The following is a 25,174-nucleotide window of genomic DNA, read 5'->3' as shown; positions in this document are numbered from 1 at the left end:
GCAAAAATGCATGTGAGTAAGCCAAAATCGAGTTTTTAGTAAAGCACATTATTCTTCAGTTTAACAAAAATAGAAAAAAAAGCACACAGCACCTAGAGTCAAATATGGTGGAAGTCCAAGGATGTTTCGAGGTTGATCTGCTGCCTCTGGCACTGAGTGCCTTGACAGTGTGCAAGGCATCATGAAATCTGAATATTACCAAAGGATTTTGGGTTGCAATATTGTAGTGGCAAGTGTCAGAAAGTTGGGTTTCCGTCCCAGGTCATGGGTCTTCTAGCAGGACAATGAACCAAACAAACTTCAAGAGCCCCCAGAATTGGATGGAAACAAAGCGATGGAGAGTTTTGAAGTGGCCAGTAATGAGTCCAGATCGACAGTGAACACCTGTGGAGAGATATTAGTTTTGAGTTTAAAAAAAAAGAGTGGTCCAAAATTCCAGGAGAGGTGTGAGAAGCTTGTTGTTGGTTATAGTAAGCGACCGATTGCAGTTATTTATTCCAATGGGTGCGTAACACAATGTTAATTTGAGGATGCCAACAATTTTGTCGAGACCATTTTGGGGGTTTTGTGTGAAATTATGTCCTATTTGCCTTTTTTTCTGTTATTTTTGTGTCGTTACCACACGAACAAAGGAAATAAACATGTGTGTAACCAAACGTGTAATTGCAATAATTTTCTTGGAGAAATACTTCATCTTCTGGAACAATTTCAAGGGTGCCAACACTTTCCGCCATGACTGCATGTTTAAAGATAAACCTGCACTGTCCCATAAAATGAAATTGTCTTTCAGATATCCTTACAACACCAGTCATTGTGATTGGCAGACACATTTTTATACAGTTTATGGCCGGTTACCTTTTAAAGATCTCATGGCAATTTCATATATTAGTTTAAATTCATATTGACCAGATTGACAAAAAATAAATAGGAATCAGTAAAAGAGCACACTTAGGGTATGTGCACACATTACGATTTAGCAGTAGTTTAGTTGTATTTCTTTCCTCGCAGATTTGCTGCAGAAAATCCGCAGCATGTTATACAATACCAGCAAAGTGTTTTCACAGCGCATTTAAGCCATTTTAATGAGTTCGAACTATGCAACAAAAACGCATTTAAAAACATGCCAAATACGTGCATATTTTACACAGTGTTTTTCCTGCCAACACATCAGCATTTGCAACAGAAATTTCTACTGCAACCCTTGAACGTGTGCACATAACCTAAAGGTGAATTTACATATGCATATTTCTTTAAAAAATGAGCGCTGACACAAGTCAATCGGAGCAGGTTCATGATCCCTTAATGCAGGATGAAAACTGCTTGGGGGACAAACATTCATTTATACAAACTTTCTGAGATTCCAGCCCTATTCGTTCGAAGAGGGGCAGATGTGCAGTACCTGGCCGCGACCACTGTACTGCTAGCGTGCTGCCACCAATTCTAGGAACAGCTGATCATCGAGGGTCCCAGGTGTCACATCTCATTGATATGATATGGATGACCTATCCTAAGTATAAGCCAACCTCTGTAAAAACCTTGTTGACAGCACATGACAGGTTTACACAATACGAGAACAATAATTTTCCACATATCTGCAATAGGGTTTTTTGTCTACACTCAAGATAATCGATTTCAAAACTGTATCAATCCTTATCTGGCTTTTTACCAGTCTGCAAACTGGGGAGCCAGATACAAAAACACAATATGTAACTTTCTGTTCTCGCTTTTTGAAGGGTCTGGTGTTGGGTGAATGTGAATTTATGCACAAGTAAATGTGAACTCTATAACAAACTGAGAGATCTGACCAAACTGAGAGATCCGACTAAACTGAGAGATACGTCCAAACTGAGAGGTCCGACCAAACTGAGAGGTCCGACCAAACTGAGAGATACGACCAAACTGAGAGATCTGACCAAACTGAGAGATACGACCAAACTGAGAGATCCGACCAAACTGAGATACGACTAAACTGAGAGATACGTCCAAACTGAGAGATACGTCCAAACTGAGAGATACGACCAAACTGAGCTATATGACCAAACTGAGATATATGACCAAACATATGACCAAACTGAGAGATACGACCAAACTGAGATATATGATCAAACAGAGATACGACCAAACAGAGATACGACCAAACTGAAACAACCAAAGTGAGAGATACGACCAAACTGAGATATATGACCAAACAGAGATACGACCAAACTGAGAGATCCGACCAAACTGAGAGATACGACCATACTGAGAGATACGACCTTACTGAGAGATACGACCTTACTGAGAGATCTGACCAAACTGAGAGATCCGACCAAACTGAGAGATACGACCAAACTGAGAGATCTGACCATACTGAGAGATATGACCAAACTGATACGACCTTACTGAGAGATCCGACCAAACTGAGAGATCCGACCAAACTGAGAGATACGACCAAACTGAGAGATACGACCATACTGAGAGATACCACCAAACTGAGAGATACGACCTTACTGAGAGATACGACTAAACTGAGAGATACAACCAAACAGAGATACAACCAAACTGAGAGATCTGACCAAACTGAGAGATACGACCAAACTGAGATATATGACCAAACTGAGCGATACGACCAAACTGAGAGATACGACCATACTGAGAGATACCACCAAACTGAGAGATACGAACTTACTGAGAGATACGACTAAACTGAGAGATACGACCAAACAGAGATACGACCAAACTGAGAGAAACGACCAAAGTGAGAGATAAGACCATCATTGTTTCACTGCCAAGGCGAAAAGAAAAAAAACCACGTATGTTGAAATCCGACCGGAGCCAGCGAAAACAATCTACTTGTTGGACAAACAATTTGATAATTTGCATGTTTATGCAAGCCAATGGTTGTAAACAAGTGTTTTTATGGAAGGTTGATCATCAGATGCCTTCCAGAAATTGTAGACATTTCAGAGCAATATGATATATAATTAATAATGCAAAAAAATCGAATCAATCATTTAAAGGTTCAGATCAACCAATTTTAAAATAAAATTGTGAATGTGTAAACCAGCATGAAGTTTTTATTGTTTATATATTTGAAAATTTGTAAAAAAAAATGTAATAGTTTAATTTACCATAATTATCATGAGATGATTTAAAGGTTTATTCACATCTCAGGCTTTCATGATGCCAGTGAGGGGAAGTAGGGCGACTAGAACTGGGAATAGATGCAGTACTCTTATTACTGTAATTTCAATAGAAATGAATGGACGTTACAGAAAAAGCACAGTACAGTGAGCTACGCTTTTACACAGCGCATTCATTTCCATGCAAATTGGATAAGAAGTGTAGCACAGCTACTTTGTTGCCCAACTTCCGATGGTCCTCACCTAGAAACAGATGTTCTCTTCTCAGTCATGAAAGGATGAAATAAGAAATAACCTGTTAATCAAGATATAAAAAGGGCAAAAATATACAAAAAAGAAAAAAAAGAAACTTAAAATTAAAACAAGAAAATATAAAACAGCTTTGCAAATAGGTAAATACATTAACTAAAGTTGAATTTCTTACCTCTTCCCACTGATGTATGTATCTAATTAACCTTGAGAGTCGTAACAGGCGCAATAAGCTGAGAATTTTTGTAAATCTCACAATGCGTAGTGCTCTGGCAGTCTTATAAACCTCAGAATCCATGCCTTTCTCGACAATGAGAAAGATATAATCCACGGGAATAGAAGAGATGAAGTCAACAACAAACCAACTCTTTAAATAACTCATCTTGATGACTTTGGGATCTAGTATTATTTCAGAATTGTCTTCAATGACAATCCCAGTCCTAAAATTCATGAACAAGTCAAATAAAAAAACAGTGTCGGAGGCGACGTTGAATATAATCCACGGTGTTGTTGTCTGTTCTGTGAAGAAGGTTATCCCGACTGGAATAATGACAAGGTTCCCCACCATCATAATCAGCATTATTAGGTCCCAGTAAAACCTGCAAAAAAAAAAAATCAAAATACCAAATAATTACCAGGCAGAGATTGCATCATGTACTTCCTCATGTAATTTGCATGATAATTACGAGCAAGTACTGTATTATGCCAGAATGCATTATAATGAGTCATTCAAAGTCTGAAAGCAAAGTCTTCAACATTTACATAGAGTCTTTGTGAATGCTGCAAATTAGTGGGTATTGATTCAGCTCAATCTCATTAAAGTACACAAGAAATACTGTTATAATAGTATGTGTATATGCAGTTTTTTTGGGGCTCATTCATTCCACATTTCTTTATGAAATACACATGTATTACTGTGAATGCATTGACTGATGAATACCGAGTGACTTGCTTATTGTAGGTTTCAATAGGGATCACTTAATACACTGCCATCTTTTATCCTATTGTGCATCATAACAGCGAGGACAAGACAAATCTTTTGAAATTCAAATTTGGCAGGTTTGGTGAACTATCCTTAAAAATGTGATTTGCTGTGAATAATTCACTATGAATCGCCAGTACTCCAATTGCTCTTGAAAGAGGTGTATAACACTCTGAGGTCTCCTAGGACTGTATCTAATCCATTTTAATTTATGCAATGTAAACACAAACTTAGAAATATCAATGACTCCACCACAGAAATGGCCATAGAAATGGATGGTAACCTTATAGTAACCAAAAGACCATTTCATAACAGTTCACTGAACGACTTTTCATGTTTCTCCAACAAAAAAAACTGTTAAAAAAGTATCACTCTCTGTCAGAACACTGACTCAAACTGATGGGGCTGCTGTCAGAGGTAACATTATGATAATTAACATAATGCCCTCTGATTCCTCACTGCTAATACACTTGTTGGAGGTAAATGAGGCAAATTGTGGCTGCATTTGGTAGAACTAGTGCCCAGACAGCTGATTCTAGTGGTGGTGGAGGTGCTTATGCAGCTGCTAGTGGCTCCCACATTATTTTATTAGCCATTGTATGTTTTTTATTTCTTTTACACTACCCTGTCCAAAAAGAACATAGTAAAAAAATGCTAGGAATGTAGGTACACATACATAAAGCAAAATGTCTCAGCAGGCCACATTATAGCCGTGGTATGTTGTCCAACTGGGCTAGTAAAACGTATGTGCAAAATCAGACAAGCAACTTTTTTTTTGTTTTAGAAAATTCAATCATTTTCTGAAAAATTACAAAATAAGAAATGCTAGGTAGGCAAATGATCAAAAATCCAACATCTGCGACAGGCTACTGTATTGGTGTGGTGTGTCCAGATGTAAAATTTGACTAGTAAAACAGATAGATGTGACACACACACACTTTGTGAGATAAACAGTTACAGTTAAAATGTCTGGAATTTGGGCATGCAAATTGTCACTTTAGAGAGAAAGAGGACTTGAACTCTATAGCACCACCTGTTGGAAGTAGCGATCCTACAAGTCACAATCAACCCTTTAACAAGTCTTGCAATATGACTTAGGATAAAAGCCAAATCAGAATCTCTATTTGCAGTCACGGTGTTTCGGTCTATTGGCCATTGTCAGTGCAAAGTATGAGATCTGATTTGGCTAGGTGAAAGGCTCTGGAATGGGGTCTAAGTGGTAAGGTTTCTCCTTGTGAAGATTGACATACCAGCTCTGGCTTGTCAAGGTAACGAATTTGGGCAATAATCTTTTGCATTTCTAAAAAATAATTGTGTACGTCACAAAAAATAACTGCACAAGAAAGGCAGATAATCAGTGCAGTCTTTTGTAACAAGCAAGCATACTGTCATGAGCCAGTTCTGAGTTTATGTTCAGCTGTCTTATATCTGGACTGGTCATGTAAGAGTTAATCCCCACTGCCTCAGTTTGAAGCTGGCTGAGCTATTTAAGTCCGCTGCAGCCTGTGGGCCAGTGTCAGCTATAGTTCATGCTGCACGGTTTGAGCACCTGACCTGGATACTTGTACTAGTGTTCCTTTTGCCTCTGACTGCCTGCACCCGTTTATGACTTGTTCTGACCTCTGGCCTGCACCCCGACTCCATCTTACATCTCACGTTTTGGTTACCATGTTCCCGGTAGGCTCTGACTTCTTGCTTGTCCCTGAAAATTCTCTGCTCACCCCTTCTGTACCGCGCTGCTATCTCCTTGTATGACCTTGGCTTGCCTGACATCTCTTTCATTACCTGTGACACCTGTGTTGTTGTTCAGTGTTGCTGCGCTGTGTGTACAACCTCTTTTCCTTAACCAGCACCCCCTTGTGGATGTTGCTCTATACTGCATTGCAGCAGCACATTACATATACCATCTGGTATGGTTTTCAGATTTTTTTTTTCTCTAGTGCTATCTGGCTTCTGCTTTTCAGAGTATTAAAAATGAATAAAAAATGTGTAATTGTAATTCAAATGCAAAAGGACAGACGCCAGCTACACCATTTCACTGATGAATTAATTACATTGAGTCTGGCAGTGCTGATATCTCTCCTCTCTCTACCACTATCCTCTATCTTTATTACTAAGCTGTGTCTTTGGTGTCTTCTCACTATTCATAACTACCCTAAAATGTTGGCTGCATTCACTACCTAGGCTTTTATACAGACAATATGATCCCTCCTGATTGGCTGAGCTATACCATGTAATGTGATAGCTGTAAGGCATTATGGGGAGCCCATGCTTAGGTCATGTTAGCCTTACGTGACTGACACTTTCATCTAAACTTTGTAAAAAGGTGGGAGGCATTTTTTGGTGATTTATGCAGATCAAATTTAATATTGCTTTTATTTGCTGGGACCCGCAAATTTCATAACATTCTGATCACATTTTATTTGCATCTCTAGTGATGCTGACTACATTTCTGTAATGGCTTTCTAGGTCTTGTGTTCATCTTCACGGTCAATATTTTTGATTAGAGATGAGCGAATATCTTCGGCTCCCTCCTTATTCGGCAAACTATAGCGCTTACCGAATAAGCTGCATCGGTAACCTGGCTAACTGGAACGCTCCCGATAATCAGCTGTTCTGAGCCGTATAATACAGTATGGAGGACTATGCAGTGCCCATAATACAGTATGGAGGACCATGCAGTGCCCATAATATTGTATGGAAGACTATACTGTCCAGTCTTAAATGAAAAGTGTGACTTTGTGTGACAGAAGACTTTTGAATTCCCCCAGGGCACGCATTGTGCGCTGCAAGAATTCGTCGGTTTCTGAGCTATTGTAGAATTTACAATAGATATCACTCATGTAATGTAAGAAGTCAGTGAAATCTTTGGCATTGTACTATGCCTATATTTCTTATCTGTGAATCATGAATTGTGGTATGTGTTAAAGGGGCCCACTGAGACTCTTTCCCCAGGGCCCACGAAAACCTGGAGCCGGCTCTGAGTTCAGATCAGTAGCAAAGTGAAAAATCATACTGCTAAAACATGCAAGAGAAAACCGTAACACTGCAAAGTGTGAGCTTAGCCTTCTTCCGCTGAAGCAGCCCTACATAATGAATGCACTGAGAAAATGTAATAAATGGTGCAAGCATACATATTAATGCCATGCACATGCAAATGGACCTGAAAACAATGTCTGTCATGCCCTGTTATATCCCTTCACAGAAACAAATTTGCAAAAGCCACAAAGTCAAGGGAAAAAAATCCAGAAACGATGATAAATTAGGCGCAAGGAAATACGACAGCTTGTAACCTAGCAACGCTGTTAATTCATATGGACAACACTTCTATATAGGTTTTCCCATGTATATTTAGTCATATCTGCTAAATGGTCCTGGAAATGATCAAAAGCAACACATACTCTATGACTGACAGTATAACATAGTAAGTGCCACAAATAAATATTATGTCCTCTACATTTATCTGCTTTCTACTAAATAGTATATATAGTGTTATAATATACATTGTGAGGCAGTGACAGGTGTTATATGTGAGGGTCGCTATGTGTCCGGTTATGATCAGGTGACCTTGGAGCAGCATGAAAACTTTGGAGTAGGTGGTAACTATACTGACCGCAAACCCTGATCTTATCACCGCAACTAGAAGTAGCCGTGGGGTGTGCCTAACAAAACCTAGACACCTCGACACAGCCGGAGGACTAACTACCCCTATAGATGGAAATAGGAATTTCTACCTTGCCTCAGAGCAGAACCCCAAAGGATAGGCAGCCCCCCACAAATATTGACTGTGAGTAGTAGAGGAAAAGACACACGTAGACAGAAAACAGGATTTAGCAAATGAGGCACACACTAGCTAAATAGGAAAGGATAGGACAGGATACTAAGCGGTCAGTATTAAAAATCCTTCCAAAAATATCCACAGCAGAAAATACAAAAACTCCACCATCTAACTAAAGATGTGGAGCGTATATCTGCATCTCCAGAGAATCCAACAAGACCGAGAAAACACTGACACAGTCTAAGCTGGACAAGAGAAAAACAAATGAATAGCACGGAATATAAGCACACTGCATGTGTGCCACAGAAACAAAAACCAGACACTTATCTTTGCTGAATTGACAGCAGAGCAGGAGAAGCCAGAAAGTGATCCAACACTTCAGAAGAAACATTGACAACTGGCAAGGACTAATGAATCCTGCACACCTAAATATCCCAGTCAGAACTGCAATCAGTAGATACACCTGGCCAGGACTGTGACTCAGAGACAACTGCATTCCCACCTACAACCACTGGAGGGAACCCAAGAGCAGAATTCACAACAGTGTTCCTCAGGATGCACCTAGAAGCGTATTGAGGCTGCTGGAGTGCATTGCAGTCACAGGTATAACTGTGTTTGCAATGTAGAATAAAAGTCAGTGTGGTCTTCGACAAGCTATTTGCCCAAGGCATATTTAAATAAACCCGGTATGGGCTTTTACTTTTGGAGAAAACTACAGGATGATAGTGGGGCAGTTTGCTCCCTCCTTGCCGGGTCTTACAAGTGGCCCATGGCCACAGGTTCCATTTAAAAACCCTGCAGCAAAAAGTTTGGGGGTGTCAGTGTTTATTTTGCAAGTGGCAGAGCAGGTGGCTCTGCAACAGCCAGCTTGTGTGAGGTAGCACAGAGCCAAGAGAAGCGAACGTCTGGCACCCCTCAGTGTGACATGGTAGTGCAGTCACGCATGACAACCAGTCTCGCATACGGACTGTTTTGATTCCCCAGCTTCGATCCGGAGTATACCATGTGTCTTTAGTTTTGTGTGAGTTTTGGACATTAAACACGTTTGCTTTGAACTTTCCTGGGTATAAATATATATATAAATATATGTATATATAGTCCAAACAAAAGGAAAAAATGAAGAGCACTCACCGTCCATAAAAAATTCCAAGTCTTTATTACGACATACAAGTCTTTAGCAGGAGAGCAGGGGAGAACGTGAACGATGAACTTGTATGTTGTAATACAGACTTGGAATTTTTTATGGACGGTGAGTGCTGTTCATTTTTCCTTTTGTTTGGACTAATTGCAATGAGTATTGAAGAATGAGCACCCCACTTCCCTTTTGGGCCACCATAAGCAGTGAGCTGTTTTATTGTGTGATCCGCTGGTCCTTATAATGCAGTGGTGCCGATAATTTTCTTTCTTTGATTCTTCTATATGTATATATATATATATATATATATATATATATATATATATATGTACACACATTTGTATATATTGTACAGCCAGCAGCATAATACATATTATAAAACATTCAGCAGGCAAAACACATAAGGCAATGTCGAACAAGAAACCATAGTATAGCTCATACTGTATATACATATTCTTTAGAAGACAATGCAATAAGTAATTTAGACATTATTTTATTTTTTTAAAAATATGCTTTTTAGCACGATACAGTTACACCATATTGGAATGGATGTTTAATGCCTATTATTTCAGAAAACATTTGAAAAGTCAAAGATATAACTTAGAAATAGAGATGAGAAAATGAATTAGAAGCAAATTGAACTCACTTTGAATTTCATAAACAAGTTGGATTTGCCACAGTCCATTTTTTTGCAATTTGATTCTTTCAAATCTAGCTCAATGGTGAACATGAAAGGACTGTACCTTATAGTAACTTATACCCCAGCCCTCACCTGTTCCCCCAGACAGTATCAAAGACAGGACTTCACACAGTTAGCTCCTTCTAGTCTCGTCTTCCTTCTCCACAGTGCTCTTTGACCCCTCCGGCACTGACCAGGATTCATACAAGGTCATGACATGCATTGGGGCAGTAGTTGAAAAAAAAATTGTATTCCAGCCTAAAGCCTAAGGAGGCAGCCAGAGGCATCAAAAGGTACCGTGAAAATGAAAAACCTGAAGGCGCTTGCTGCATGGAGGATCAATGCTGGCCCTCACCATATACTGTATCTACAGCTCTGGCAAAAATTAAGAGACCACTGCAAAATTTTCAGTTTGTCTGCTTTTTTTGTTTATAGGTTATATATTTGAGTAAAATGTAAATTGTTCTTTTATTCTATAAACTTCTGACAACATGTCTCCAAATTTCCAAGCAATACATTTTGTATTTTGGTTTTCTGATAAAGAAAAATGGTCAAAATTAAAACAGTGGTTTCAGGCCTCAAATAATGCAAAGAAAACAAGTTCATAATCATTTAGAAACAACAATACTAATGTTTTAACTTAGGAAGAGTTCAGAAATCAATATTTTGTGGAATAACCATGATTTTTATCACAGCTTTCATGCGTCTTGGCATGATTTCCACCAGTCATTCACACTGCTCCTGGCACAAAAATGTAAGCAGTTCTTCTCTGTTCGATGGCTTTTGACTATCCATCATCCTCTTGATTACATTCCAGAGGTTTTCAATGGGGTTCAGGTCTGGAGATTGGGCTGCCCATGACAGGATTTTGATGTGGTCTCTTAGTTTTTGCCAGAGCTGTATATACACACACACACACACACACACACAGTGAAATGCCCTAGACACCATAGAATAATAAACATAATGCTGAATTGATATGTTTATGTATAGACCTGTCTATAAATACGCACCTCAGAATAAATACATATTGTACCTGAAATGTAACACCAGTATACAGTCTACTGAAAAATACCTATGTTACAATAGACATTAAAAAAATATGTTATGACTGTATAAGCACACTCACAAGGATTACGTACAAACCAGGAGAGAGAAACACCTGAAACCAACAAGTCCCTCTCTAGACTAGGACCCTGATTTTTCCCTGCCTGACAGCGGAGGTTGGCACCCTAAGAATTCGCAATGGCACCCCCACTCAACATCGACTTATCCTGAATGTCCTTAACTGCACCCTCTCTATAGACAATGTGCAACACTAATACAAAAATTACTATAAAGTGAAATATGCAAAAGTCTGAGGACGATGCACAAGCCTATGAACATGTTCAGACAAATGTACAGGAAAGACGGAAGAAAATAAGAATCACACAACAAATGGAATACGTAGACAACCTTCCAGACCTCAGACATAAAATAAATGAAAGGGTTCTGGGGAGGAAAATACACAAACTATAGGCAAAGCAGCATAGACTAACCTGGTAAGATTATCCCTAGCTGAGGAGCTTGATCTCCAAATTCTATCTTGAAAAAAAAACAAGCAAAGAAGGCAAAGTGAATATAAATAGCCCTCCCATGAAGTGATAGTATGGAACCAAATAGGTAAGAAACATCTGAATAGAAACAAACCAAAAGGGAAAGAAAAACTAAAAAAAAAATCAGCAGTTGGACAGAGACAAAACAGGCTGTGGCTCAGCAGAAAAGGAACTGACCATGTAGAAAGAAGTCCCTGGTTTGAGTGCCAAAAGCAAAACATGATAAAATAGACACCTAAATTAGTTATAGGGCACACACCAAAATCTAATATATATATATATACATACCCCCAAATTACAGCATATCTAGTTATCCTAAATATAGGCAGCAAATAACTTAATAAATAAAGCTACACAAAAAACAGACCAAACCCAACCCCCTTAAGCAAATATAGACATACAAAACCCAGTCTAGTCCCCCTAAAGAAAAACAGTCCCCTTAAATATGAAAAATCCCCAAACCAGCCCTAAATAAAGATCACCCCCCCAAAAAAAAACAGACTTCCAAAAGAATTACAGCTCTAACAATTACTGACCCCAGACATTTACACCAAATAGTTCTCTGAGAACCTCTATGAACCTTGAACCTTCACTCATTACTTGAGGACCAACACAGAAATGATCATGTATCCATCTCTTTTCTACAGCAAAGGAGAAGTCCTGCAGACATTTAGGATCAGCATGAATGCTGCGACTCACTGCAAAAATGTGACAAAATTGCAACATGCACTCTACCTGTGCCCCTAATATTTGTTGGGTGTTGGCACCCTAGTTGGATGCCTAATAGTTATGAGCGAGCACACTCGTTACTTGAGATTTCCCGAGCATGCTCAGGTGGTCTCCGAGAATTTCGGCGTGCTCGCAGATTTAGTTTATGTCGACGCAGCTGCAAGATTTGCGGCTGCTGGACAACTTGAATACATGTGGGGGTTGCCTGTTTGTTAGGGAATCCCCACATGTAATCAAGCTGTCTAGCAGCCGCAAATCATGCAGCTGCGTCAACGTAAACTAAATCTCCGAGCATGCTAAAATACTCGTAAACCACCTGAGCATGCTCGGAGAAACCTGAGTAACCTGGGTCTCTACGTCTACGAATTTGATCAATTCTTCCCTGAGAAAGGAGCAAGTGAAGTGGCTTGCAGCAAGCAGCTGGCAGTGACAGCAGATACGTGATAACCTACAGTCTTTGAGGAGTAACTAGTTTTGTCTAGGAATCTAAAATGTGCTCCAGTTTGTCAATAATCTTTTCCCATCACATTCCGCAGCCTGAGTTGATTGCGCATTGTTAACATTCTCTTAATCAGGCACAGACATTACCATAGTCATTCGAGACAACTGCTATTTTTGTGCTAATAATTCCACTATATGCTAGAATACAGTCACTTCTGCTGATGGTAGCGATCAGTTTGGTGTACACTGTGGTGACATTTTATGATGTAAAGACCAGAAGACGGTATTATTACGTAGTGACAATTAAATTAATGAAGAGATCCTCAAAACCATCCCAAAAAGTTGAAATAAGGGGAACTGCTAGAGACACACTGATTCTCTGAGAACGGCAAGCTGCTGATTGAAGAGATCATCTTGTAGAGAAATTCATTTTCAGTTGAGTAACCATGACATCGTTAGTAATTAAAATGCTTTCAATGGAATACAGAGTGGCAATTATCATTGCTAGAGAAGTTTTCTGTGTACGGACGCCGCCGGAGTGGAGTGATTTCAGCCATCTTCAAAGTGAAAAAAAAGACCTGATTGCATCTCATGTTTAGCATGCGTTGGCTGCTGCAGAATGCATACGTCAAATGCAGTAAATTATGCAAAAGAAGGTACAATTGTGAGAAAATACTCCCAAATCATATGTAAGATTCCCTGCAAGAAAAACAGGTCATCCCCAAGCAAGACATACTCGTTGGCTCCCACCTAGTGATACCGCATTTTTAATTATTTCAGATGAGCTCAATGGGAAAAATTATTATGGAAATGCACCAGAATTCTGCCACCAAAAACACTCTCTATACAAGGCCCCTATTTGACAAACCATCCGCAGTTTCAGTTTCCCATACAATCTATATGCCGCTGACATCCGATTATACAACTCTTCTGACATCACCCTCACCTTAAGGGCGGATGCGTCATGAGAAAAAAATTGCAGCACGCTGCGAGTGCATTCGATAATCAAACCATGCGCATCCATACAAGTCAATGTGTGCGTGTAAAACATCGGACTGCACTCAGATGTCATCGAGGTGCTGTCCAATTTATGCGAACAGAGACTATGGAGAAGATGGAGAAATTAAGTTCTGCACCTTCTCCACACGTGTGTTTTCGATTCTGTAATGCGAGACAATCGGATCACACCAAACTGACACTCGTCGCAAACTCTGACAGCGTTTGAGCAGAATGTCATTAGCATATTTTGAGGCAGGAGAGCACATATGGCCATCTGACCACAGCTTAATACAAAATATCTCTAACATCATGTCCTCCTTTATCTAAAACTAAATCTTGCCAGAACTGAAATTTCCATGTTTCCTCTCTCTACTAACTTACCTATACTCAGTATCACGATTTCCTTTGGTGGTTCAACCATAACTCTTAAGCAGCAGCCTCACTATCTTGGGGTCATACAGTACTTGACATAGAACTTTCTTTTATTCCCGATATAAAAAGAATAATCTTTGTATAGCGCTAACATATTCCACCGCGCTTTACAGTTTGCACACATTATCATCACTTTCCCCGATGGGGCTCACAATCTAAATTCCCTATCAGTATGTCTTTGGAATGTGGGAGGAAACCAGAGAACCCGGAGGAAACTCACGCAAACACTGGGAGAACATACAAACTCCTTGCAGATGTTGTCCATGGTGGGATTTGAACCCAGGACCCCAGCACTTGCAAGGCTGCAGTGCTATCCACTGAGCCACCGTGCTGCCCATATCCAATCACTCATTTGCTCCAACCTTTTCTCACCTTTGAAACTGCAAAAACTCTTACTGTCGCTCTTATTCACTCCCATCTGGACTACTGCAACTCTCTTGATCGGTCTCCCTCTAGCCAAACTTCCACCTCTCCATTCTATCTTGAATGCGGCAGCCATAGTCGTATAGTCCAGCAACTCACCGATGTTTCACCTTATGCCAGTCATTGCACTGGCTGCCCATCTGCTACCGAGTCACATACAAAGCTCTCCACATTTCTGTACCACCTCTTCTCCTCATCTCTATCACCCCCAACCATGCCCTCTATTCTTCAACTGGTCTAGGACTAACATCCTCCATAATCCAAACCTTTTACATCCATTTCCAAGACTTCTCGTGCTGTGGCAGTTTTCTGGAATGCACTACCATGGATGATCCAATTAATAGCTAACCCCCCACATTTCTAAGTAGGCACATCTATTTAGACAAGTCTATCACCTCACTTCACTAATCTAACTCTTCCCTGTTCCTTTTTTCTTTATTTCATCAGAGTCTGGCCCTTCTAGTCATCTGTCTCCGCATCCTCCAAGCACCCTAGAGCACTTGGTAACTGTACAGATACTGGCTGATGACCGGCTCTGGCAGCACTATTTATTATAATGATGGTCAGACCATACATGACACGCACTTTATACCTATTGTGTCCCACCTATTTCCTCATAGATCGTCAACTTGCGAGCAAGACCCTCACTCCTCCGGTAACTGATCAATTATGTGCTGCTCTGTCATGTCGTTATTGTCTGCACATGTCTCCGCTTAATTGTTAAATGCTGCGGAATATGTTAGCACTATGTATATAAGATTATTTTTATTATCTTGCATGCAGTACATTTGTTATGTGTTTTAGATATTTAGACATTTTGTCTGAAAATAAATGGACCCGCAGCACTGAACCCCCACAGTGGCACGCCGCACATCCGAACACCCCCTCATCCCAGCCTGCGGCCTGCAGCAACACTCCATTCTTGCCTCCTCCAACAGCGACCCTGGGAACCCGCTTCACCGCAGCCACCACCCCCGGTAAGCAACAAGACGCATGGATTATAAGAAGCACTACCATTTTAATAAAAAAAAAAGCTTTTTTCCTATTTTTCTTCTCAAAATTTGGGCTGCGTCTTATAATCTGATACGTCTTAACCCCCAAGCAGCTAAAGATCAGCATCTATACATCTGCTGTGTGCACGCGGAGTCTTTTTGCCAAGTTTCCTCTCAGTTTCTGCTCAATTTCTTATCCAAACATCCTATAAAAACATTAATGTGCGTATGACCTTAGGGCTCGGGGACATGGCCTTATTTTCAGTCCTACTGCGATCCAACAAAACATCAGATCACACTCAGACTAATGTGATTTTATGGGGTCATGCACATGTCTTATTTTTTTTCCTCAGTCCGAGGAGAAAAATTGCTACATGCCCAAGTTTGGTCCAATAAGAGTCCGTGGAAAACAACGGACTGCACTCTGATGACTTCTGAACACAGTCTGATTTCCACGGACTGACAGAATGGAGAAGATGGAGAAAACTTTTTTCTCTATCTTCTCCTCATCTGAGAAAAATGGATCACACTATGATCACACTCTGATGAAACTATGATCGGAGTGTGATTTGTAGAATCGGCTCGATTCTCTCGGATGACAGAATCTATGGCCGCCTGCGCCTGTCATTAGAAGGTAACGAAAAATGTCTCATTGGTATAATCTGCCATCCTGATGTTCTAGATATGTCTGTGCTGTTGAAAACGTGTGTTTTCGATTCTGTAATGCGAGACAATCGGATCACACCAAACTGACACTCGTCGCAAACTCTGACAGCGTTTGAGCAGAATGTCATTAGCATATTTTGAGGCAGGAGAGCACATATGGCCATCTGACCACAGCTTAATACAAAATATCTCTAACATCATGTCCTCCTTTATCTAAAACTAAATCTTGCCAGAACTGAAATTTCCATGTTTCCTCTCTCTACTAACTTACCTATACTCAATATCACGATTTCCTTTGGTCGTTCAACCATAACTCTTAAGCAGCAGCCTCACTATCTTGGGGTCATACAGTACTTGACATAGAACTTTCTTTTATTCCCGATATAAAAAGAATAATCTTTGTATAGCGCTAACATATTCCACCGCGCTTTACAGTTTGCACACATTATCATCACTTTCCCCGATGGGGCTCACAATCTAAATTCCCTATCAGTATGTCTTTGGAATGTGGGAGGAAACCAGAGAACCCGGAGGAAACTCACGCAAACACTGGGAGAACATACAAACTCCTTGCAGATGTTGTCCATGGTGGGATTTGAACCCAGGACCCCAGCACTTGCAAGGCTGCAGTGCTATCCACTGAGCCACCGTGCTGCCCATATCCAATCACTCATTTGCTCCAACCTTTTCTCACCTTTGAAACTGCAAAAACTCTTACTGTCGCTCTTATTCACTCCCATCTGGACTACTGCAACTCTCTTGATCGGTCTCCCTCTAGCCAAACTTCCACCTCTCCAATCTATCTTGAATGCGGCAGCCATAGTCGTATAGTCCAGCAACTCACCGATGTTTCACCTTATGCCAGTCATTGCACTGGCTGCCCATCTGCTACCGAGTCACATACAAAGCTCTCCACATTTCTGTACCACCTCTTCTCCTCATCTCTATCACCCCCAACCATGCCCTCTATTCTTCAACTGGTCTAGGACTAACATCCTCCATAATCCAAACCTTTTACATCCATTTCCAAGACTTCTCGTGCTGTGGCAGTTTTCTGGAATGCACTACCATGGATGATCCAATTAATAGCTAACCCCCCACATTTCTAAGTAGGCACATCTATTTAGACAAGTCTATCACCTCACTTCACTAATCTAACTCTTCCCTGTTCCTTTTTTCTTTATTTCATCAGAGTCTGGCCCTTCTAGTCATCTGTCTCCGCATCCTCCAAGCACCCTAGAGCACTTGGTAACTGTACAGATACTGGCTGATGACCGGCTCTGGCAGCACTATTTATTATAATGATGGTCAGACCATACATGACACGCACTTTATACCTATTGTGTCCCACCTATTTCCTCATAGATCGTCAACTTGTGAGCAAGACCCTCACTCCTCCGGTAACTGATCAATTATGTGCTGCTCTGTCATGTCGTTATTGTCTGCACATGTCTCCGCTTAATTGTTAAATGCTGCGGAATATGTTAGCCCTATGTATATAAGATTATTTTTATTATCTTGCATGCAGTACATTTGTTATGTGTTTTAGATATTTAGACATTTTGTCTGAAAATAAATGGACCCGCAGCACTGAACCCCCACAGTGGCACGCCGCACATCCGAACACCCCCTCATCCCAGCCTGCGGCCTGCAGCAACACTCCATTCTTGCCTCCTCCAACAGCGACCCTGGGAACCCGCTTCACCGCAGCCACCACCCCCGGTAAGCAACAAGACGCATGGATTATAAGAAGCACTACCATTTTAATAAAAAAAAAAGCTTTTTTCCTATTTTTCTTCTCAAAATTTGGGCTGCGTCTTATAATCTGATACGTCTTAACCCCCAAGCAGCTAAAGATCAGCATCTATACATCTGCTGTGTGCACGCGGAGTCTTTTTGCCAAGTTTCCTCTCAGTTTCTGCTCAATTTCTTATCCAAACATCCTATAAAAACATTAATGTGCGTATGACCTTAGGGCTCGGGGACATGGCCTTATTTTCAGTCCTACTGCGATCCAACAAAACATCAGATCACACTCAGACTAATGTGATTTTATGGGGTCGTGCACATGTCTTATTTTTTTTCCTCAGTCCGAGGAGAAAAATTGCTACATGCCCAAGTTTGGTCCAATAAGAGTCCGTGGAAAACAACGGACTGCACTCTGATGACTTCTGAACACAGTCTGATTTCCACGGACTGACAGAATGGAGAAGATGGAGAAAACTTTTTTCTCTATCTTCTCCTCATCTGAGAAAAATGGATCACACTATGATCACACTCTGATGAAACTATGATCGGAGTGTGATTTGTAGAATCGGCTCGATTCTCTCGGATGACAGAATCTATGGCCGCCTGCGCCTGTCATTAGAAGGTAACGAAAAATGTCTCATTGGTATAATCTGCCATCCTGATGTTCTAGATATGTCTGTGCTGTTGAAAGAAGATTCAATCCCAAGGGAAGGGCTTGGCTTGATACATGTATGGGTAGTGTATTAGTAGAAGTAGGACCAAGTAAGAAACTAGGGGTAATTTCCCTGTGAAATACTTTTTTAACTTCAACTAAATGAATACAAATTGAATCAATTATTTCCAATGAAGAAACTCAGCTTCAATCAAGTCGGAAAGTTCACTTTGTGACTTGACTGAGTCAGAACTCAGCCATCTGCTCTTCCTACTTACTCATCCAGGCACTTGTTGAAGACACAAATTAATTAGTTGGTCCTAATGTCATTCCGAAATACCATCGCTTTTTTTCCTAATGATTTGTTGCCAGAAAAATGTAGACACTTATGACATGAAATAAAGACGTTTGCTGTGAAAAACTAGAGTCTCGCTCTTTTGTAATGAAGAGCTGTCACTTTCTGGCCTCTGGAAAAGCCTCACACTAGTAAATATACCGGAGTGAGCGTAAAGAAAAAGTGTTCTAATAAATCTATACGTACACATAATATCATGAAGTCATGAATATGTTAAAACTAACAGTTCTGCTTTCTATGATAAAAACAAAAAATAACATATTGGACTCCTGCTGCTCCTCTTCTGGTGGGGGACATCAGATGACCGCTGCAGCCAATCATTGGTCACATTCTGTCTTAGCAATAATAAAGTATTTTTATGTCTTGCAGATTGCCATCTGTGGACTAAGTCAGAATCCTTGGACTATGTCGGGCCTGCATGGCTTTTTAAAAAAAAAAAAAAATTTGCTGAAACAGGGAAAGAGTCGGGAAGTGTTTTTTCAAATAAATTATTTTTGTGTTTTTTAGCTTTATACTTACTGGGTTAGTAATGGGGGTGTCCTGCTGTTGACACTACACAGCTGGCATCAACCCTATAAAACATTACCCAGATTGCCACCACACCAAAGCTGAGGCGAAGTGCCAGAAAAGGAGCATCTAACGTGATGCGTCACTTCTGTGGCGGCTGCCGGCTGGTATTTTTAGCCTAGAAAAGGACCAATAACCATGGACCTTCCCAGCCTGATAATATTAGCCCACAGCTGTTTGCTTTACCTTGGCTGGATATCAAAAATAGGGGGGGACGCCACATCATTTGTTTAATCATTAGGTTAAACAAGGCTAAAAACATTATTTAGTGCCACATGAAAGGCACTAAAAGATGCAAGTGTATATGTATGGGAGTGGGACATTACTGAACTCTTTTCTTTTGGCAATTTCTTTACTCTGCTGCCTGTACCTACGATTTGTCTGTTTAGATGTGGTTTTGGGTGCATTTTTGGGGTTTCTTTACGGTGCGTAAATGTACTTACAATGCATGTGCTTTTTTTAACATGCTGCGGCTTGGAAACACGCACTGCAGGTCAGTTTAAGCAGCTTGAAAAAGTAGCTCAGTGGGCAGGAGATTTCTATTAATCCCACCCACTGTGCTTGTACTGTACAACACAGCACTTTGGACGCAGTGAAAATACTGTTTGTGGGCGCGCAGACGTAGAAAATGGACCCCAAAAGTTTCTTCGTGCCACTCCAGTCTCAGTGTTTTGGCTGCAGGGGTGACATCACGTTAACAGCTCACATGACCGCTGCAGCCTATAACTGAGCTCAGCAGCTAATGTCATCTATCTTGACTGAAACACTAAGCTCAGTGATTAGCTGCAGCGGTGATATGAGCTGTTGACATACTGTCACCACCACTGCAGCCAAAAAGCCTGGAGAAGTGGTGGATTTTGTCATTTTAAATGACAGGATACATTTGGCATCCAAATGGAAAACCCCTTTAATAAAATACTGTTAAGGAAGAAGATAAAGATATTGTAAAGGCTCCCATACACATTAGACTAATATCAGCTTTATTGTACAACAGTCTAATGTGTATGGGGGCCTCCTGAGTCTTCCTCCCCCCAACAGATGACATCGAGTAGGATTCTCTTCCATTTTGGGGGGAGAAAGACTCCTTTTAAAGGGGGTTTCTCCACTAAATAAATTTTTCACCTGTACACAAATATCTACATTATTTCTATAGAGATTGCTGGATCCCCCAAAATCAAAAGAATGAGTGGGTGAAAAGCACATGTGTGACCTCCACTCTATTCACTTCTTCAGGATTGATGAAGATAGGAGAGAGATCAGTGCCAAAGGAGTGACAAAAGCAGTCGCCACGCTAACACTATATTCACACATGGGATTTTATAACCCCCTTTCTCACAAACGTTGGGGGTCCTAGCTATCGGAACCCATACACTTAGCGTGAGTGCATTTCACTATCATAGGCTTTGGTAGCAAGTAAACCCATTTGGTACTAAATTTATTACAATTTGGGAGATGTGGATTCCGGAGTTCCCACCAATTTCCAATTATATTATGTCTTGATGAGAAATTAGAAGTGTTATCTTGGGAAAGGTATGGTCAGTGCAGTAATCCTTGAGCTGTACGTCCTGCCAAGTCTTCATGCCCCTTCTCTGTCCTTGGTTATGTGCCAATTCTGCTGAGTAATTTGAGATAAACTGGTTGCCATCTGGTACTAAGTTTATGGTTTAAAAGGCTCAAACTTTGCTGTGGCTCTTCTCGATGTGTATTATTAGGGTTAATAGCCATGGAAAGGTCATGTTTCAAGGATCCTCTATAGCATACTATACATATGTATTGTGCAAAATTCTCCACTACAATATAAGCAAAGGAACAAGTCAGCAATCTTCTCTGTGCTTAAAAGAGGCATATGAATGTTTAACTTGGGCCCCCAGAATGCCAAGAACATGGAGACTTTGTTAGATTTGGATGGGAACCTACCCAGGTCATTATTTATATTTTTTACGTTATGAACTTGCCCTATTGAGTCCTGTTAAAAAATGCATCACCCTTATCGTACCGTGAAAGCACCACTTTCTAAATAGGTACATAGGCAGGACAAGACCTGACAATTGCTTCTTATCTGTCACTAAATGGTTGGTGCATTTTATTTGATTCTCATACTTATGTGATTAGTAACTTTATCCAAGAACTAAGTGCCCTAGGCTACTGCGGAGAGGAGCCGAGTGGATTCGGTGACTGTGAGCGGAGGTCTCTAGATTACTGTCTTCAGTCAGATAGGTTAGTTATTCAGTGGAAATGTTGAAGGAGTGCCAGGCCTGCAGGAGTTATCTTCAAAAACACATTTGTGTTGCTATTTTTGAAGAGTCGGCTTAGGCTCCTCGTAGAGCGGAGGTTTTATTCTCTAATATTAGCAAAGTGCGCTTCTATAATATCTCAATATTATAAGGAACTGCTATTATCCACTGCTAGATATTAGTCATATGATTTATTGGTGGATTATGTATCAACAGTGACCTTTTCAATTTTGTTTCGGTGGCGATATCTGCAAAAAAAATGTAACCCATTTTCTATTACCACTATAAGGGCTCATACCCATTTGCGAGTAAAAAAAGGTCCGTAATCTGGACCGAAAAAATTGGATGCAAACTATGCGATTGTCACGCGAATGTCATGCGAGTTCAATGCGATATTTAATCGCACCATCCGTTTTACATCCGTATGACATCCGTATGCAATGCGTTTTTTTCTCAGCAACTATTTTTTTACAATCATTTACAGGACCATTTTCAGTGTTCTATGCCACAGAATGCTAAGGTATCTGTAAAAAACGGACGGACAACGGATGGTGGGTATTCCGTCTGTTTTTTTCTCACACCCATTGACTTGCATTGGCGGGTCTCGTCCGAGACACGCAGCAAATCGCAGCAAACTGCGATTTATTTCTCAGTCCGATTTCGGCTGAGAAAAAAAAATCACAAATGAGATGTCATCTATTGAATAACACTGGTCCGAGTGCAATCCAATTTTTTATCGAATTGCACTCGCCCGTTTTGCTTGCAAGTGAGTATGAGCCCTAAATATCCTTATTTTTACACATCTTTGTGCCCCATCTGTGGGCTTGTAGTGCTTTCAACATCCTCTATTTAAAATCCCTAATACCACAGTATATTATCATGCGAGACAGATTACTAAGGTGGCCAAACACATTGGATTAACTTCGTAAATAAGTGGCAATGGCCAAACATCATGCTATATGTGTATGAGGGAGTCTCAACATTTCCCCCATGGCCGATGTTGATGGAAAAAAAAGACAAAAAAGGAGGGGACTGCTTCTTGTGTTAGATACCACAGGAGGAGGTATTAAATAAAGAGTCTCAAGGAGAAACTCACATTGCAAAAAGAAAGTAGTAGAGTTCAAAATGGAACAGCTTGAAAAAAACACATTCATGGCACTGTTTCCTGTCCATAAATAACGTCAAGCAGGCAGAGGAACATGTTTAAGAGTTCGGTTCAAAAGGCAACGGGTTTTGGGCCTCATACCCCTTCATTCGTGTTCTAGATGTTTAAAGGTGCTCTCATACCTGGGGTCTCATTCCCCTTCATCAGAGCTGTAAAACAATGTTTTAGGTGTTGTAGAAGTTTGAAGGTGTTCTCAAAACCAGGGTCTCATATTCCTTCATCAGACAAGCAAAACAATACTGGTCTGATGAAGGGGTATAAGACCCTGAAGCGTGTTGTGTTTTGAATAGAACTAGTAGACATTTGCCATCCACTACTTGATGTTTTTTATGAAGAGGTGAAAGCACTGTGTTCTTTCATGCCGTTTCACAAAGGAAAAAAGGAGTATTGGGAAGTGGAATGTCACGACGCCCAATCTTTTTATTCTTGAGGGACAGAGGTGTCTGTCAGCAACCTATTACCCTAAACTCATTCAGAACACATGCAAGCTTGCCTAAACCAAGAGGAAACAATCAAGGTCAAAATCATGGGGAATAACTTGGTTAAATGCTTGTTTGGTCTACAGCAATACTAAGCTATACGATCCTCAGAATATATGATGCTAATAAACTGATGGATAGCCACAATCCACAACAGAGGAAGGGAAGATTAATCTATATTGTCCACCCTGCTTCTCTTATATGTACAAACTGCTACACAGAGCATCAAGTTTCTTCTGCCTTGGAGTATCACAAGTCATAGATGACATAGCCGTTTAATTTCTCAAAAAGTCAAAAAGCTCCTGCCAAATATTTTGCCTTAGGATCTCAACTAATGTTGACCCTAACCTGTTTGCAAAATAGAACATTGCTATCCGCCCAATTTTGCAGCGTGACAGTAAGTGTAATCCGCTCTAGTGCTGCTCACCGGTCAGTTTACTTCCCTATGGCAGTCACATGCTGTGCAAAAATACACTGACCATTTCAACACATGACTGCTGCTCCATTTGCACCTCATTACCATTTCTTAGGTCAGCAATCGCCTGCAGCGGTCATGTGGGTAGACCACCGCTGAGAAGGAAACTAGCAAGGAGCATCGGTGCAGGAGCAAGAAGGGATTCATCAGGTAAGTAATGTTTACTTTGCTATTTTCTACCATTTACTACCAAATATTTATTATTACTAAAAAAAAACCTTTGAAATAAAAAAAATGCAAAAAAGCATAAGAAAGCATCTCCAGTCAAGATTATTAAGCATTCCATATTTTCCACACACTTACATATAAAGCAGACATATTGCAAAGAATATATGTTACCCTAGAAAAAAAAAATATTCTTGGCTTCACTTTTTTGTCTTTTCTACCAACAGGCATATTTGACTGTATCCCTTGAAATTCCTGTACATTGGGTTTTGCTTTCATTTCAGATTTTTTGTTTTATATTTATGGCATTTCCTTGAGACAGATCATTTGCATATTATATGTTGGGAGCTGTATTATAATTGTACACAATGTAGTGATTCCACATACGGTAATCAATTGGTAGAAAAATATACAAAAGTAATTCCAAATAATTCCATAAATGTAATTACATAACTGTCTTTCTACATCAACTAAGGAATGTGCTCTGCAGACCATTTGGGTGAATGACAACCATGGACCACACTTCAATCACAGGACAATAAAACTTTCACGCTCCTTAACTGCTCCAATATTTACGGCCACAACTGTCTATTCCTCTCCCATATTGATAGTTCTGCTTCACGTCATTTGTCTTATCTATTGCATTATTCTTGTGTCCAGTTGTCCTATTCTATACCTGATGAAGGTACCTGACTATTCTCTTGCAATTTGTTAACATCTTTACAGTTGGCCATTGAAAGCTATCAACCACTGATGACTGTCAAACATTTTTCTATCTACTGGCTAACACGGTACAAAGAGATATGCTTTTTACAAGTTGAAGACTTAACACCAACCTGTCCTGTAAAATAAAGCTAATAAAGTGCAGATATGGGGTTAATCTCCAGATTAATAGCATTCTGACACCGGCAGCACCGACACTGAGAGTCCCACCACCAGGATTAAACTAACTTTATTTCCCTTTGCAGCATTTGGCTTCCAGTCACATAGGTGGTGCCGGCATGGATTCAATTACTCTGTGTATAGAGAGCGGTGGCCGTAACTGACTGACAGCTGGCTCTGATACTGCTCATGCTGTCAGTCAGTGCCGGGGTCATGGCTACAGCAGCCG

General features: G+C 40.4%; 1 protein-coding gene across 1 annotated transcript in view; it reads right to left on the bottom strand.

Annotated features, from left to right (window-relative positions):
- The window catches only part of HCN1 (hyperpolarization activated cyclic nucleotide gated potassium channel 1), a 539,017-nt gene that overhangs the window by 425,936 nt on the left and 87,907 nt on the right, over positions 1–25,174 (bottom strand). The window contains exon 2 of the mRNA XM_069748639.1: positions 3,547–3,970. Coding sequence (XP_069604740.1) covers positions 3,547–3,970 — 424 coding nt within the window. The remainder of the gene's footprint in view (positions 1–3,546; positions 3,971–25,174) is intronic.

This window comes from Ranitomeya imitator, chromosome 1 (genome assembly GCF_032444005.1).
Source record: "Ranitomeya imitator isolate aRanImi1 chromosome 1, aRanImi1.pri, whole genome shotgun sequence".
Taxonomy (NCBI): Eukaryota; Metazoa; Chordata; class Amphibia; order Anura; family Dendrobatidae; genus Ranitomeya; species Ranitomeya imitator.
The sequence above is the reverse complement of the archived record's forward strand: the minus strand, read 5'-3'. Positions and strand labels throughout refer to the sequence as shown.